General features: G+C 46.2%; 1 protein-coding gene across 9 annotated transcripts in view; it reads left to right on the top strand.

Annotated features, from left to right (window-relative positions):
- Window positions 1-14,290, top strand: part of SOS1 (sodium proton exchanger, putative (NHX7) (SOS1)) — a 234,962-nt gene extending 220,672 nt beyond the window's left edge. For 8 of the 9 annotated variants that reach the window (XM_086519996.1, XM_086519994.1, XM_086519997.1 and 5 more), the window contains 2 exons: window positions 13,349-13,662; window positions 13,884-14,290. In XM_086519996.1, coding sequence (XP_086376122.1) covers window positions 13,349-13,662; window positions 13,884-14,186 — 617 coding nt within the window. In that variant the 3' untranslated portion in view covers window positions 14,187-14,290. The remainder of the gene's footprint in view (window positions 1-13,348; window positions 13,663-13,883) is intronic. The other variant, XM_086519995.1, reaches the window with a different exon arrangement.
- The last annotated feature ends 2,575 nt before the right edge of the window (window positions 14,291-16,865 follow it).

Here is a 16,865-nt window from a genome sequence, read left to right as displayed (position 1 = left end):
AGCGCCAATTCTCTGCAAGAGGAAAGTGCATGAAAAGTTGACACTTGGCGCATTTACAAGCATTTGCCCGTTTCGGGCTCGCCGCTTAAAAATATCATGACCGGTTGCCCAGTTGACTTCGCGGCAGAGTTGTAAAATGTTCCCCTAGTCATACCGGAGGTAATGACGCGAACACATTTCACGGCCCAAAATAGCAGTTCCCTAAATTTTAGGAGGTGCTTCCGTTGGGCTCCCACTGGTCTTCTGACCATCTATCCTCATTGGGACCGCATCCAAAAATGCAATGTGGCCCAACTGTCGGATACTTTTTGTTGGTAGTCCCACCTTGACTTTACGCCTTAATTGAGTTCACTTCCTAGTATCCACCAACTTGCTAAGTGCGACGGGGGGACCTATATGATCTTGCTCTGAGCCTAGACATCCTCTTACCATACGAATTCCAGTGCCAACCACTTCTCGTCTACGGGTGAATCTACCGTTCACATTGGCCATACAATGTCCGACCGTTTGCTACTTCAAAAAGAGGGTCTTGAACAAATAAAATAAACCCCATTGGAAAGAAACCAACAACCAAGGTTAGCAGTTGCCACATCTCTGTGACATGGTTAATAACTGCCACGTCCTCGTGACATACCCCCCTCTTGAAATCGCAAACGTCCTCGATTGCATTCCATAAATACACGCCACTGATGATCTTGTGCTATCAACACTCTTTTATCATCGCATGTATCCGCAAGAAAGGTCGAAACATACATAGATACAAATGACTTAATGAGGCCTTCATACTTTTGCCATTTCCATCTATGGCACTGAATTCATATATACATTTGATGTACTAGCTCTATCATTACCCCTCCTTTGCACACGTTGGGTTGGGGCATAAGTAGGCTGTAACCCAAAAGCTTCAAGGTAGAGCTGCAATACATTTGGTGACTCTGACAGTTCATGCTCTTCCATCCACTTTGCATCCATAGGTAGATAGTTCTTGAACTTCACCAAATAACGTCTTGCAACTTGTCCTTTAACTTTTCTGTCCTTATGTGCCAAAACTTGCTCAGGTACCAGGATTTCATCAAGTTCCTCAACTTCTGGCTGATCCTCAACTGGCATATCTTCTGGCACATCACCCACGAAGGGTCTTAGAAGACTCACGTGAAACGCATTATGAATCTTCCACGCATCAGGCAATTTCAGCGTGTAAGCCACATCGCTGATCTTGTCAAGCACTTGAAAAGGCCCATAGTAACGCATGCTGAGCTTAGGAAACAGCCGTTCCTTGCCCTTCATCTTCTTTAACCTTGCCTTTTCGAACCTTAAGAGAACCCAATCACCAGGTGATAGTAACAATTCACGACGGTGACGATCAACAGCCTTTTTCTGTTTTGCCTGAGTCTTCTCCAAGGCAACTTTAATCTTCTTATACATCTCATCCATGTTCTCAACATATCGATCTGTCTCAAAGATCTGGTCCTTTGTGTGCAAAATGGGAGGAACCTTTTTGCCGCCTTCAACAATCTCAAAAGGTGCTTTGCCAGTAGACGAATGCACCGTATTATTGTACGCATACTCAAGCATAGGCAAATACTGTTCCCACTTGCCCTTATTATCTGACACATAGCATTTCAACAGATCTAAGACAGTAGAATTAGCCTCTTCTGACTGTCCATCAGTTTGTGGATGAAACGAAGACGAGAACTTGAGCGTAGTACCCATGTTCTCAAACAATCCTCTCCAGAACAAACTGGTCATGCGAGGATCACGATCACTGATAATCGATTGTGGCATACCATGGTACTTAAACACATTGTACATGAACAAGCATGCCATCTGATCAGATTTTATCTTCTTCCTGACAGGGATAAAATGGGCCTACTTGCTGAACCTGCAGATAATGGTCCATATACCATCATTCCCTGTTGGTGTTTTTGGAAGATCAAAGATAAAGTCCATAGCAATGCTTTCCCATGGCTTATCCGGAATCGGCAGTGGTTGTAACAACCCTGGTGCCTTTTGCCTGTCAAACTTGACCTTTTGGCAAACTATGCATGCTGGCACAAAGGCATCCACATCTCTCCTCAAGGTAGGCCAATAGAAGAATGTCTCTATCGCCTTAACTGTTGTATCAATGCCACGATGCCCTGCATACGGTGGGACATGAGTCTCTTCCATGACCTTATGTCGCAGTGGTCTAGTGACACAAAGTCTGCCATGCATCATCATAAAACCATCTCTGAGGAGGTAGTGCTCGTGATGTTGCCCCTCTTGTAACTGTTCAAAGATCCTTGCAAAATCTTCATCTGCAGTATATGGTTCCTTCATGTCATCTAACTCATGATGATAAGGAATTGACACAGCTGAAATTTGTGGCTTTCTTGATAACGCATCAGCCACAACATTCTTCTTGCCTTCCACATGCATAATCTGGAAATGGAACATGGAAAGAATGTTTGCCCATCGCATATGCTTTTCGGATAACTTTGACTGTGTCAAGAAGTATCGCAAGGTCTGATGATCTGTTTGGACAACAAAATCAGCACCTAAGAGGCAGTGCTTCCAGCTAGAAAGCGCATGAATCACCGCCAAGAGCTCTTTCTCATAGACTTGCATAGTCCTCTCTGGCCCTTGCAAAATTCGGCTTTCATAAGCTACTACCTGTCCGTCTTGCATTAGCATTGCTCCGATGCTACTGCCACACGCGTCACACTGGACCACAAATGACTTCCTGAGATCTGGCAAAACAATAACTGGATCTAAAGTCAACTTTTCCTTTAAGAGACTAAAAGCTGAAATCTCTTTTTGGGTCCATCTGAAAGTGACCTCTTTCTTTTGCAATGCGTGAAGAGGCGATGCTATCTCTGCAAAATTGCTGATAAACCTTCTATAGTAGGAACACAATCCCAAGAAGCTTCTGACATCGTACACAGTCTTCAAGTCTGGCCATGTCTTGATAGCTTCGACCTTTGCAGGATCCATTCTAACACCATCCTTTGAGACTATGTGGCCCAGAAAGTGGATCTCTTCGAGGAAGAATTCACTTTTCTTAGGATTGACAAGTAACCTGTGACTGCGCAGCTCTTCGAACACAATGGTCAAGTGACGCCTATGCTCGTCTTCATTCTTCGAATACACAATCATGTCATCGAAGAATGTTCCAACAAACTGTTGATGCAAGCGGAAAATCCGGTCCATCATTCTGTTGAACGTGGCAGGAGCATTTGTTAGCCCAAACGGCATCACTAGAAACTCATAAAGACCAAATGTCGTTCTAAACGCAGTCTTGTGCACATCCTCTGGGCTTATACGAATATGATGGTACCCACTCTTAAGGTCTATCCTGCTGAAAATTGCAGCACCCTCTAAACAATCGAGAATATCATCAATGCGAGGAATAGGAAACCTAGTCTTGATGGTATTCTTATTCAACGCACGGTAATCAATACACATGCGCCATGAGCCATCCTTCTTCTACACTAGGAGCACTGGGGAGCAAAAAGGTGAAGAACTAGGCTGGATCAGCCCCTTCTCTAATAACTCCTCAATTTGGCCCATAATCTCTTTCTGCTGCGCCGCACTAACCCTGTAGGGAGGTTTATTTGGTGGGCTACACCCTGGCACCAAATCTATCCGATGGTCCTCAGGTCTCTCTGGCGGCAATTGCGACGGTAATGAATCAGAAAAACAGGCACTAAACTTTTGCAACAATGTTGACCTTTCTTTATCTAACACAGATAAATTTGACTGATCCCTATCTGAGACATCACGTGCAAAAATCAAGCACACAGAAAGATGATTCTTTATTACAGAAGTGATAGCAGAAGCAGATACAATAGGGACTGACTCTCCTTTAAGCTTAACATCGAAGATGTGAGTTTTGCCCCTATGCTGTACAGTGATCTTTTTGTTGTAGGCATCCAAGACTCCATGCACTCGGAACATCCACGAGATCCCCAACAAGGCGTCACAACCTTCCAGCGGCATGATGTAAAACTCTTCAGTGTCCACATACGACTGAATATGCAAACGCAGTTTTTCAATGATGGGAGTAACACACTCTGAGTGGCTAGGACATGCCAACCTTGCCTCTGCGGTGTACCCTATCTCTTCAGCTCTGATGCCCAGCTTCATAGCTAACTCTGGTGAGATAAAGTTGGCTTTGGCACCTGGATCAAAGAAGATGAGTGCCGTCTGATCCCTAACTTTACCCCATGCCCTGCATAACTCACTGGCATCTGTGCTGGGCCTGTCACCCACCATGTCTGGCACTAAACCTGCCGTGGGTTTAGGCTTCTTGCCTTTCTGGTCTTCTTTATCCTCTGAGTCAGCTAGCCTTTTCCTTTGTGGACAATTGATAGAAATATGACCAGGCTGTTCGCATATAAAGCATTTGTTCTCAGCCATTAGGACCTTCTTTTCCTCGAGCGACTTGCGCACAAAAGACTTCCTTTTCTGTTTCTTTGCCTGCGCTCCAGAAGTCCCGGCTGAATCCTTGTCTTTGGTGGCCTTTTCTGACCCCTGTCACGCATCAGGAGCCGTCTTCACAAAAGGCTTCGTCGCTGAATTTTTCTTTTGCTGCCCTCCTTTGTCACTGCTCGGAAATCCACTGTCCTCTCCTTTCAACAAGGCAAGACCAGTGTTCGCAACTTCCATAAGCTGAGTAAGGGTAGCCACTCTGTTCTTTGTACAGTAATCGCGAAGCCCTTTAAGCAGCCCACAACAGTACTTCTCTATCTGCTCTGTCAATGGCACAAATCTGTAGGAGGTCACTGAGAGTAATGCTTTACAAAACCTCCTATTGTACTCCAGCAAGCTCTTGCACGAAGCTGCCGTAAGTTGGTGCCAATCCGTCAGGACATCGACTTCAAATTCGTTTGATAGCCAAGCAGATGCAAACATTTGCTTGAAGTAAACCCAAGTGGCGGGTGCATGTCCTTGCATTAACAATGTCGTCCACCATGTAAGCGCATTGTCCTTTAAGAAAGTAACAGCTTTCCTGACCTTCGAGGCCTCTGTAAAATTCCCTCCCGCATAAGGTGTATCAAACTGCTGGAGGAAAGTGAGTGCCTTTGTCTTATCCTCGAAACCACTGAAGGTACTGAACTTTACCGCTACACCACCTTCTTTGTAAGCCTTCGGCTTCTCTAGTGCCCCCAAATTGTCATACGGAATGGTCTGCAACATGGGCACTGTACTAGGCATCATCGGCACGTGTTGGCCATTCACATTTTGCGTGAGAGGTGCGATATCTGGCTGCTGTCCAGAAAAACCAGCCATGCCAAAATGACCCTGTGGCACCCCAAACTGGCCTTGGTTGCCGTGGAAACCTTGCTGCATGCCGATAGTACCATACATGGGGTTTGGCATGATGCCTTGCATACCCCCGAACACTGTTCCTGGCATGTACGGCTAACTTCCAGACGCATAACCAGCCATACTTTGGAACACTGATCCACCCCCGAAATACCCAGGATGTAGCGTGGGTGGTGGAAAAACTGAGTGCATAGCCTGGTATCCAGCTCCCTGTCCATTCAAGACAGCATGCTAGCTCTGAAAGGTGGCGGGCTGAACTGGCATAACCTGTGGAATAGGCGTTCTAGCCACCTGTTCAAGCACGGGAGGAACCTGCTTTGGAGCCTCCGACTCCGCAACATGCGAGTGTTCCCTTTCCTCCTGCGCCTCATGAAGTACCTGGGCTTGAGCTTCAACAAGCTCCGTACGCGGCGTAGGTTGCCTATTTTGCTGTTGCACTGGTGGCGCTTGCAAGAATTCCATAAACCTCGGATTCTGCACCAGCTGCGAAAAGACATTCACCGCGGCAACTAACTGAGTCTTAAACGCATCATCCTCAAGTTGCCCTGTCATAAAGCCCTGTACTACTGGAGGGACATTCACGTTGATAGGAGGTACAGACTGACGTGGCCGTGAGCTCTCGCCAATCTCAAAAACCATAGGAATCTCTTGCCTGTCCTTTGGAGAGGAACCCTCTTCCATAATTCCCTTCCCCTTGTCGGCCATAGTGTAATCCCCGCGTTCTTGCACTGTGTGTCTTTACCCTGAACAATCCAGGCTCACTCTTCAAGGAAAAAGTGATTGATATCCCGGCAATGGAACCTTGAAACCGGCCCGTAGGGCGGTAGGCGTTGGCTTTCACCCGAAATTCTTTACTTTATACACACACACAGAGCACTTTGCAAAGAGAACCTGCGACGGGAGTTAACACTTGAATACACACACGGCTCGGTAGCTAAAATGCTCCGAGCAGACACCGACAATCTGTAGGCCCCAAAATTGGCGCCCCTTTCGGTATTTCTTCAGGAGGGTAAATTACAAGGTAAGGTCCTGGGAATCCTTCACGTGTATCCACCTAGATACCATTTGATTTGGCCAAATTTCGGCAGCATAACAGCCCCAAAACTTGCACGAAACCAATTCCCCTGCTGGAACTCGCTTGCACTGTCGTATACCCTCTGATTCCTGTCCAAAAACAGTAAATTCAGCACGCTGTATTTACTGGTTTTTGCCCTGTTTTCAGCCCCAAACAGTCCCCTAACTGTCCTTTGCCAGTGGGGCACGATTCCCAATGATCCTGGTGTCCGTATGGCTGAAAAACTGTAAATATACAGCGCATACACAGCTGATTTTGCACCTGTATGGTGAGGTTATGACCCTCACGAGTGCCTGCTTTGGAGCAGCACCTAGCTACCCCTGTTCCTCCTCAAGGAGGCTCTTGCCTCAGCACAAAAGCATGAACCCACACAACTGTACATCAGTCAAATGAGGAGCCCTCTTGTGGGGCATCACATAACTGCACGTAGGGGAGAGAGAGAGCAGTGTGTAGTGTGCAAGGCATCACTCCTAGCACCACACTGTACATGAGAGGGAAAGGAAGCACTCCATAGCTCTTAACCTGTGACAGGTTGCAAATGAAGCCTCTCCCTTCTCTAAATTCAGCACCAATTCTTCTGCAAGAGGAAAGTGCATGAAAAGTTGACACTTGGCGCATTTACAAGCATTTGCCCGTTTCGGGCTCGCCGCTTAAAAACATCTTGACCGGTTGCCCAGTTGACTTCGCAGCAGAGTTGTAAAATGTTCCCCTAGTTATACCGGAGGTAATGACGCGAACACATTTCACGGCCCAAAATAGCAGTTCCCTAAATTTTAGGAGATGCTTCCGTTGGGCTCCCACTGGTCTTCTGACCATCTATCCTCATTGGGACCGCATCCAAAAATGCAATGTGGCCCAACTGTCGGATACTTTTTGTTAGTAGTCCCACCTTGACTTTACGCCTTAATTGAGTTCACTTCCTAGTATCCACCAACTTGCTAAGTGCGACGGGGGGACCTATATGATCTTGCTCTGAGCCTAGACATCCTCTTACCATACGAATTCCAGTGCCGATCACTTCCCGTTGCGGGTGAATCTACCGTTCACATTGGCCATACAATGTCCGACCGTTTGCTACTTCAAAAAGAGGGTGTTAAACAAATAAAATAAACCCCATTGGAAAGAAACCAACAACCAAGGTTAGCAGTTGCCACATCTCTGTGACATGGTTAATAACTGCCACGTCCTCGTGACATACGGGCCCTGCGCTCCAGTTTGAGTTGGCTTCCACCAGCAAAAAGATAATGATCTAGGGGGGTCGACCTACACTTCAACTAGCCACAGAGCTTACCCTCCAGGAGTGGATGAGTGAGAGAGGTGTGTTGGGAGCTTATCTGCGGCCTGACACTTTGGTTCATTTGGCGGGCCCACTTCGTTTCCATCTTCAAGGCTCGCCCTGTCCCTCTGGCAAAGACTATTCGTGATTTTTGGTTGGAGCTGATTCACACTCTCAAGGGCCAGTTCGAGAGACTCCAGGGCAGCTCGAACTGCATGCAAGAGCGCAAAGAGGCTTTCCTGCGACTCTGGCGCCCAGGGCCTTTTCTCACCATGGTCCAGGGGACACCCAGATGGCACTACCGTCCACTTGTGTGGCTTTTTTCTCCTCCCATCTCTTGATTTAACCCATTGTACATATTCTATTTGTTTCATTGAGATAGTTTGCCCTTGTTGTTGATGTAGCCCTCTCTAGCAGACATGGTTGTAGCCCTATGGGTAGTTTTATTAACTAATGGAAGGATCTCTTTCTCGGAAAAAAAGAATATGTGCAGAGGACTCGTTCTCTGACACTCTTTCGGGTGAAGTACAAAGCGTGCGTACTGGCATTGTACTGAGTTCAAGCAATATAAAGAAATACCAAAAAGGGTGCCAAGGTTTGGGGCCAGTGCTCTCTCTTGGGATGGAATTCTCCCACTCCGCGTCTCGTGTCTTCTATCTCTTCAAGTGCAGTTGTTATTTGAAGTGCTTAAAGTTGTTCAGTATGTTCTTTTTTGTTGCACGTTGTGCCCATCTCATGACAATGGTATCAGAGCTATAATATGGAATGAGACTTTTTATCGGATTGGATACTTCTGGGATCATAGTTGCATGGGACGGCGGGTCGGGGTCGGGGTCGGGGTCGGGGTCGGGGTCGGGAACGGGGACGGGGACGGGGACAGGGACGGGCGGCAAAAGTCAGGAAACAGGGATAGGGTTCAAAACGGCAAAAAAAAAAAAGGAGTTTTTTTGACATTTTTTGACCTACACACATGCCACACACATAGAGCATCACTTTGATCACAAAATTACAATAAATAGACCAAAGAGCACGAGTCATATAGGCACAAATGTGCTAATAAAACATCGATGGATACAAAATGAAAAGTGCATGCCACAAGGGCTCAAAAAGAACTTAGGACAAGCCTCAAGGATAACAAAAAGCACAAAGGGCTAGGTGGACTCTAGAGGAGTAGCTCAGTAGACTCTAGACTCGAGAGTGATCAATGATCATCAAACTCAAGAAGTGCTCGCCTGCTTGAATCTCCATATCATCGTTGTGTCGAGGTTGTCACCAGCATAGGAGGCCTCGCGAGGCTCGCAATTGCCATTAAGGCTCGCATTGAGGCTCGAAGTCCTCCTCTAGCTCCTCCAAAAGTGTCTCGGCCATAGATGGATTCTCTTGTGCCATCTCCCACTCAGTGAAGGGATCTGCCTTGTGTGTGACGCTCTTGGCAAGCATTCGCAAACAAACACCAAATCATTGGCCCTCTGGACTCCAAGGCGATTCCTCTTCTTAGAGGCAATGTGGCTATACACACTTCATAGTTGCTCCAAGCAACTAGTGGTACATGCTTGGCTAAGGACACGAACAGCCAAGCGCTGCAAATGTGGGCCATCTCCTCCATAGTCCTCTCACCGCAAAACCGAGCTAGTCTTGTTGCGATCAACCTGTGCATCTACACATCCATAGGAGCCCTTCTTTTGCCTGTAGTTGAGTAGCTCGTCTCTAATCTTGCGCCTAGTGTCACTGCTAGGCTCAAGGCGCTCCAATGCAAGCCGCCATCCTTTGCTCACCTCCTTGTCAATCTCTTGATGCCTTCCCTGAAACTCACGGTCAAGCACATAAGCTGCCGCATGAAGTGGAGAGTAGTATCCATTCCACCTCCACTCACACAAGCCATGACGGTAGACCGTAGAGAGGAGAGCTTGAGAGAATATGAGGCCCAAGGGTGCTTTTATAGCCTCCCAAGGGCTAAACCCCCCCCCCCCCCCCCCCCCCCCCCCCCCCCAAAAGAAGTGAACGTTGGTTGCAAGCGACCATTAAAAACGATCCATTTTCTCAAATTTCAAATTTTTGCCCGCTGTCCCCGGTCCGCCGGCAGCTTGCGACCCCGCCGGTCAGATGAATTTCCGACCGTTCCCCTCCGTTCCCGGCCCGTGTTCCCGGCCCGGCTGGTTTCGGCCGTTAGGCGGCCCTAGGCCCCGTTCCCTCCATCCCCTGTAACTATGTCTGGGATACCACCGACCCAAGATAACAAGAGCTCCAATCTGGAATGAGACTCCTTATTGGATTGGATACTTCTGGGAAACAAACAACCCAGGATTTCAAGAGCTCCAATCTGGAATGGGACTCCTTATTGGATGAGATACTTCTAGGAAACCAACGACCCAGGATATCAAGAGCTCCAGTCTAGAATGAGATTCTTTTGGGAAGCCAATGACCCAAGAAATCAAGAGCTCCAATTTGGAATGAGAAAATTGATTGTGTCACAAATTACTGACGTGTTAGCCACTAAAGAATGGAACCAACGCCTAAACCCTAGAAGCAGGAAAAGATGTTTTACCAACTTGCAAAGTCTTGTCGAGTGGCCTATGTTTAAAGAGGAGTTCCCACCAACTTATGGGACCCCATCCGATGGTGCCAGGGGACCTAAAGACATTAAAATAAAGCCGGCACACACACACATAAAGACCCGATGACATGGCAATTGTACGTTAGGATGTGTGCATTTTGCGTTTACCTGTTGACGTTGCAGCCAATACAGAATTCCGTGTTTCACGTTGACTGTGCTGATGTGACAGTTTGGACTGATTTTTGTGATTTACGCTGGGTAGTTTTCAGCGCCAGCTTGTGAGGCCATATGCTTTTGAGTTTGATGCTTTTCATAGGCCAAGGACCTTTAAATATGTTCAAAGGGCTCGGTCTCCGGCACTTTTCCTAGTGAAGGTGCAGAGCGTGAGTACGGGTGTGAGCGGGATGGAAACACACACGACGCCTCTATAATCACCCGACACACACTCTTGGGATGATACACACACATTATGGGGCACCACTCGGCTTACACAACCCACCTGGCATTGTACTGAGTTCAAGCAATATAAAGAAATGCCAAAAGGTGCACCAAGGTTTGGGGCTCGAACTGGAACACCGCCACTCCTCATCTCGTATATCGTGCACTCTCTCTCTCTCTCTCTCTCTCTCTCTCTCTCTCTCTCTCTCTCTCTCTCTCTCTCTCTCTTTGAGTTCAGTGTTATTTGAAGTGCTAAAAGTGTTCAGTCTGTTATTTTCCGTTGGCAGGTGGTGATTGTCCCGTGATATATTGTCCCTCGGAATGAGTCTCAGCAAAAAAAATTTGAGCTAACTTGAGTTGTTTTGCAGATATGCTGTAATCCCGGACGATTACTTTCTTTCAAGAAGGGGGGGATGTCACAAATTGCTGATGTGTCAAGACATTGAAGAACAGAGCCAACCTGCAGATCCCAGCCGAGAAGCCTAAATCCTAGAAGCAATAGAAGCAGTAAAAAAAATTTTACCAACTTGCAAGGTTTGGCTGAGTGGTCCTATTTTTAAAGAAGAGTTCCCACCAATTTATGGGACCTCGTCCGATGGGGCCCAAGGGACCTAAAGGCATTAAAATAAAGTAGAGCCGCATACACACAATCTCTTGCGTTGCGAGCTAATGAAGTGGCAGTTGTACGGACAGATTTTCGCAATTCACGATGGCTGTGTTAATGTGGCAACAAGTACAGAATTCCGCATACGGATTTTTGCAAAACGTGTTGGTAGCTTTTGGGCGCTAGTGCTTTTTGGGTGAGATGGTTTTGAGGTTCAAGCTTTTCGTGTAACAGTTTTTCAAGGCCAAGGGTCTTTATAGGGCCTTTACATATGTGCAGAGGGCTCATTCTCTGGCACACTTCCGGGTGAAGGTGTAGAGCGTGAGTACCGGCCTTGTACTGAGCTCAAGCAATATAAAGAAATACCAAAAAGGGCTTCAAGGTTTGGGGCCAGTGCTCTTTCTTGAGGTGGAACTCCGCCCCTCCCCGCCTCGTGTCGTCTATCATTTCAATTCAGTTGTTATTTGAAGTGCTTAAAGTTGTTCGGTCTGTTCTTTTCCATTGGCACGTGGTGCCCGTCACGAGACGGTGGTATCAGAGCTCCAATCTGGAATGAGATTTTTTATCGAATTAGATACTTCAAGGAAACCAACGACCCAGGCTATCAAGAGCTCCAATCTGGAATGAGACTCCTTATTGGATGAGATACTTTTGGGAAACCAACAACCCAGGATATCAAGAGCTCCAATATGGAATGAGACTCCTTGTTGGATGAGATACTTCTAGGAAACCAAGGACCGAGGATAAGCTCCAATTTGGAATGAGACTCCTTATTGGATGAGATTCTTTTGGGACGCCAACGACCGAGGCAATCAAGAGCTCCGATTTGGAATGAGAAAACTGATTGTGTCAAAAACTGATTGTGTCACAAACTGCTGACGTGTCAAGCCACTGAAGAGTGGAACCAACTTGTAGATCCCGGTCGAGGAGCTTAAACCCTAGAAACAGTAGAAGAAGTTTTACCAACTTGCAAAGTCTTGCCGAGTGGCCTATGTTTAAAGAGGAGTTCCCACCAACTTTTGGGACCCCATCCGATGGGGCAAGGGGAACTAAAGACATTAAATGAAAGCCGGCACACACACACGCACACATAAAGACCTCATGATTGACGTGAGAGCCAGTACAGACTCGCGTTTCACGCTGACTGTGCTGATCTGGTAGTTTGGACGGGTTTTCGTGATTTACGTTGGGCAGTTTTCAGTGCCAGCTTTTGAGGCCATATGCTTTTGAGTTCGATGCTTTTCATAGGCCAAGGGCCTTTAAATATGTTCAACTTCAAAGGGCTTGGTCTCTGGCAATTTTCCGGGTGAAGCTGCATTGCGTAAGTACCGGCATTGTACCGAGTTCAAGCAATATAAAGAAATACCGAAAGGGGCACCAAGGCTTGGGGCTCGGGGTGGAACACCGCCACTCCGTCTTGTGTGCCGTGCACTCTCTCTCTCTCTTTCCTTCAGTTCAGTGCTATTTGAAGTGCTAAAAGTGTTCAATCTGTTCTTTTCCGTTGGCAGGCGGTGATATCCCAAGATAGATTGGTGAAGGTTTACCGCATCGGTGATGGATAATAGGCCCTCCTAAGCAGAGTGGCTCTAACTGGGGAGGTGTTTTGAAAGGTTAGTTAACTAGGGTGTTTGACGGGCAAGGATGTGGAGGGTCTTTGGGCAAGGTATCACTGGTAGTGTCAGGGATTGTTGGGACTCCATTCGGTTTTGAACAGAACCTTTATGCTTGGGAAATTTGAATAGGATTGGGGCCCAATTCTTGAGCTTTTCACTTTAGTGTCCTTCTATAAGTTATATACTCTTTATAATGAAGCTTTCTCTATTGTCAAAATCTTCCTAAATGACACAATTTTGCATGATGCTTCTAGATAACTACCTTAAAAGGTAGAATTGACATCAGTCATTATGCCCATCCGACGGTTGGTATCATAATGAGCTGTAGTGGTGATACACCTGTTGTGAATGATGTCCCATTCAATGCGACTTGCAATTCATTTTCAATGATTTTTGAATGTCTGGTAGTACAAAGCACAATCTGCATGCAAACACTCAATTTGGTCTTTGTTATTTGATGGTTCTCTACTGGTAAATATAGCAGGTAGAGCAGAGGGTTTCTCTCATCAAGATGCTGTGTACCATGTTGAAACACGATCTCGAATAGCTGTGCTTGATTTGTCGACTCTCCATCCTCTGTTGCAAAGATCCTCAACCTCACTCATGTCCTCTGCAATGGTGCTTGCCTCTGCTTCGAGCTTTGAGCATGAAGGCCTCATGCGTTGGCCAGATTCCCGTCAACAGTCGGAGATGCAGATTCGAAGCATACTGAGTAGGAATCCAGCAGGATCATTTGATCCCCTTACAGCAGCATCTCTAAGCAATTCTTCCAGAGCAATGCAAGCTATACGCAAGGTATGAAGTTCTCAAGACTAGGCACATTTTGAGTTAATGCATTTCTTAGAAATTCTAATCAAAGGAATAGGGCTAACTTAAGCTTCCTTGTGTCCGGTAATAGAACGAAAATATACTGAGGAATTTATTTACTTGAAGGGCATGGCTTAGGACTATGTAAAATGGGCTCAAGTAAACAGGAAGAGTAATTAGCAAGAAACTTAGGTTTGATTTGTGTTCAGGTTAGAGGATCAAGCAGAAGCTGGATTGAAAGCAACATAAATAAGGCAGCCTTCTCTAGAAGAGCCCACCGTCATTCACAAGTGTTACCTGCTCAGCGACGAAGGTACATGTCTACTAGTGTGTTACCGCACCCTCAAAGTGAGACAGGAATTATATCCCAAGTAAGAGAGAGCAATAACCAAGCTAGCATCAATCAAAAGGAGGACACTTCAAGCTCAAGTGAAGAAAATGATGGCGAGGAGGAACACATTGTTCGCATTGATTCACCAAGTACCTTGTTTCACCAACATCTCTCTCAGTAAGGCAGAATGCTCAATATAAGCATCAACACAGTAATATCCTATCAATTTTCTGTAGCTGTTTTCTCAATTGAGATCTTATATTCATTGAATTCGATTGGCATGTCTATCTGACTGGCTAGGGGGAAAAAAAGGGGGGGGGGGGGGCTTATTTAGAAAGGTCATGGTCTTCTCATCACAAACTTTCAACATTTGGTGTATGAATGTGCACAGTTTTTTAGCTAATCATGTTAATTTGTTGGTTCCTCTCTGTGTGGACAAGGGTTTACTGTGGGAAAGCAGAGGTGTCAATAGCCCTAAGCAAGAGCAATGCAAACCCCAGTTCCCATGATCCTGTGTAAAGGGCCTTTTACTGTCAAGGTTGTGTTGTACAGCATGTTGTAATATTCCTGTACCTTCCCTTTTTCTATATCGATACCAATACCCCCGATCGTGTTTAAAAAATGCACTTTAGTAGAGATTAGAAGATAGGTTATGGGGGAAGGGGATGATTGCGATGAAGTTGAGCACTCCTGCCTGTCTGGTCGCCTGCAAACCCTAGAGATGGCAGCAGCATGTCGTCATCATCTTGAAAGCAAGCTTCCGGAGCGACTCTGCCCCTCAGCTGCTGCAAACCTCATCCCCCATGCTTCCCTCCTCAAGCTCTCAACCACCTTCCTACTGTTCATAGTTTAGTAATTCTTCCTAGAGGCACCCAAGAATCTTGGCTCACCCAAGAACCCCAAGAATCCCCTCCTGCCAACCTCCCTTCTCCGGCATCCTCTCTGATGGCCTTGGAAACACCAACAGCTTCTCCACTGCCTGAAGGTTCTTTTATGATTTATAAACACACAGATGACTATGCTTCAAGAGCCATCATTGGGTATTTTTTTGGGCCACGGTTTCCCTCTAGGCCCTACAAGCATTATTCTCAGAATATCAAACCCTCGAGGCCTCTTGCCAGTATGGGTCTTGGGTGTACGACCCCAGAAAGCGTTCAACCCTAGATGGCATCCTCAAGTTCTAAGAAGCTTGACATCTCAAAAGACCTACATGGGCAAATTCTCATTCAAAAGGATGATGGTGTCAGCTTCCTACAACCGGTTTGCTGTAATTATAAGCCTGATGCTTCCTTCCATTGTGAGTTGCAAGGCTTTCTCATCAAAGATTTCCCAAGCAAGAAAGGAGCGAAACAGCCTTCCCCCGCTCAAGCCTCTCCCGACACTAGACAAGGCATCTTCTCAAGCTTACAAGGGTCGTCCTAATACTCAAGCTTTGAAGGTCGACCAAGCGCTTCCAGAAATGAGACGGTTTACCAAAAGGCTAATTCTTTTGCCCTCCTTGCCTCCTTGGAGAAAGTGAATTTCGAAGAGGAAGAAGCTCTTTCTCTTGCATTGGTGGCTCAAGTCAATGCCTTGATTGAAGAGCTACTTCAGCAACGAGATGCATAAGCCCCTGCCAGCAGCAATTGGCCCACCCCATGGAGGCACAAATTGACAACAAAAGATCTTTAGAGTATTCTCAACCCAAGGCCAAAGATCTTTAGAGTATTGCCAAAGATCCTCAGATTAAGAGAATGTAAGCATCCAAGGTTTTTCCCTTTACCATTTCACTTTGTCTAAACGAACTCATGAGCAATTGTAAGACGAACATGCTTTCTCCATGAATGAGGTCCCTGCCAGATTCCAATGAATGGATGACATAAAATCTTTTTCACTAGTTTTGAAGGTAGCCCTCATTTTTCGAAAGTCTATGACTAAGTAGGTAGTGAGGGTATCTTGAAATCATGATCACAAGTGCTGCACATTTTTTTGGCCAAGGGCGTGGGAATTTTGACCGAGAAACAGAGCATGTAGTGCAAGAGATTTGACATTTTAGCAAGTTACAATGGTCATTTTATTATGAATCATGATGAGGATCTCACTTGATCTTCCATGAGGAGTTTGACAGGCAATGAAGACACCGCACCTATTATGGCATTATGCTTAAAGAGAAGAAACGTTGAAGATGTTCAATTTGACGACATCAAGGCAATCATACCTTTTATGTTTCTCGGTGGTGCAGAGGTTTAAATGAAGAGTGCAAACAGTTCTAAAATATGAAGTTGCTTTCGAAGTGCCCGCTTGTGGATGATGATTGCGACAAATGAAATAAAATCCATTATGAGGAGGCACCTCGCTTTTGTATATATGTTGGAATGTTCACTAGCATGGGAGGCCATGTTGAGAGGGAGCCAGGAAGCGGTCCCTGTACAAGAGCTAGAGAGAGAATGTTTGAGCGGCCATAGTCGAGAGCCTGCAAGGAATCGAGAGAGGGAGAGTACCTCTCTGTAGCTTACACAGAGAGATACTACAGAGAGAGAGTCTCTCTCTGTGTGGAGGAACTAAGAGAGAGGGAACCTCCCCCTGCATAGGATTGCCTTGTGGGTTGCCTTAGAGAGAGAACGAGGGCCTGCATCAAATCGGAGAGAGGGATTCGCCCCCGTTGTGAATTAAGGTGACAGAGAAAAGGGCTTTGCCCTGTGAGCCATAGACGAGAGGGAGAAGAGGTCTCAAGAGATTACTCTACAACATTAAAGTTTCTTTTATGAGGAGACTATGTGGTGGGAATAGGGTCTTTTAAGACCTTAGCAAAGAGAAAAAAACAAGGGGCTGTGACTGATCTGGGAGGCCATGAGGAAAGGGTGGCGAACAGGGGGTTTGT

The sequence above is a fragment of the Adiantum capillus-veneris genome, chromosome 9, assembly GCF_014529385.1.
Source record: "Adiantum capillus-veneris isolate H3 chromosome 9, ASM1452938v2, whole genome shotgun sequence".
NCBI lineage: Eukaryota > Viridiplantae > Streptophyta > Polypodiopsida > Polypodiales > Pteridaceae > Adiantum > Adiantum capillus-veneris.
The sequence above is the reverse complement of the archived record's forward strand: the minus strand, read 5'-3'. Positions and strand labels throughout refer to the sequence as shown.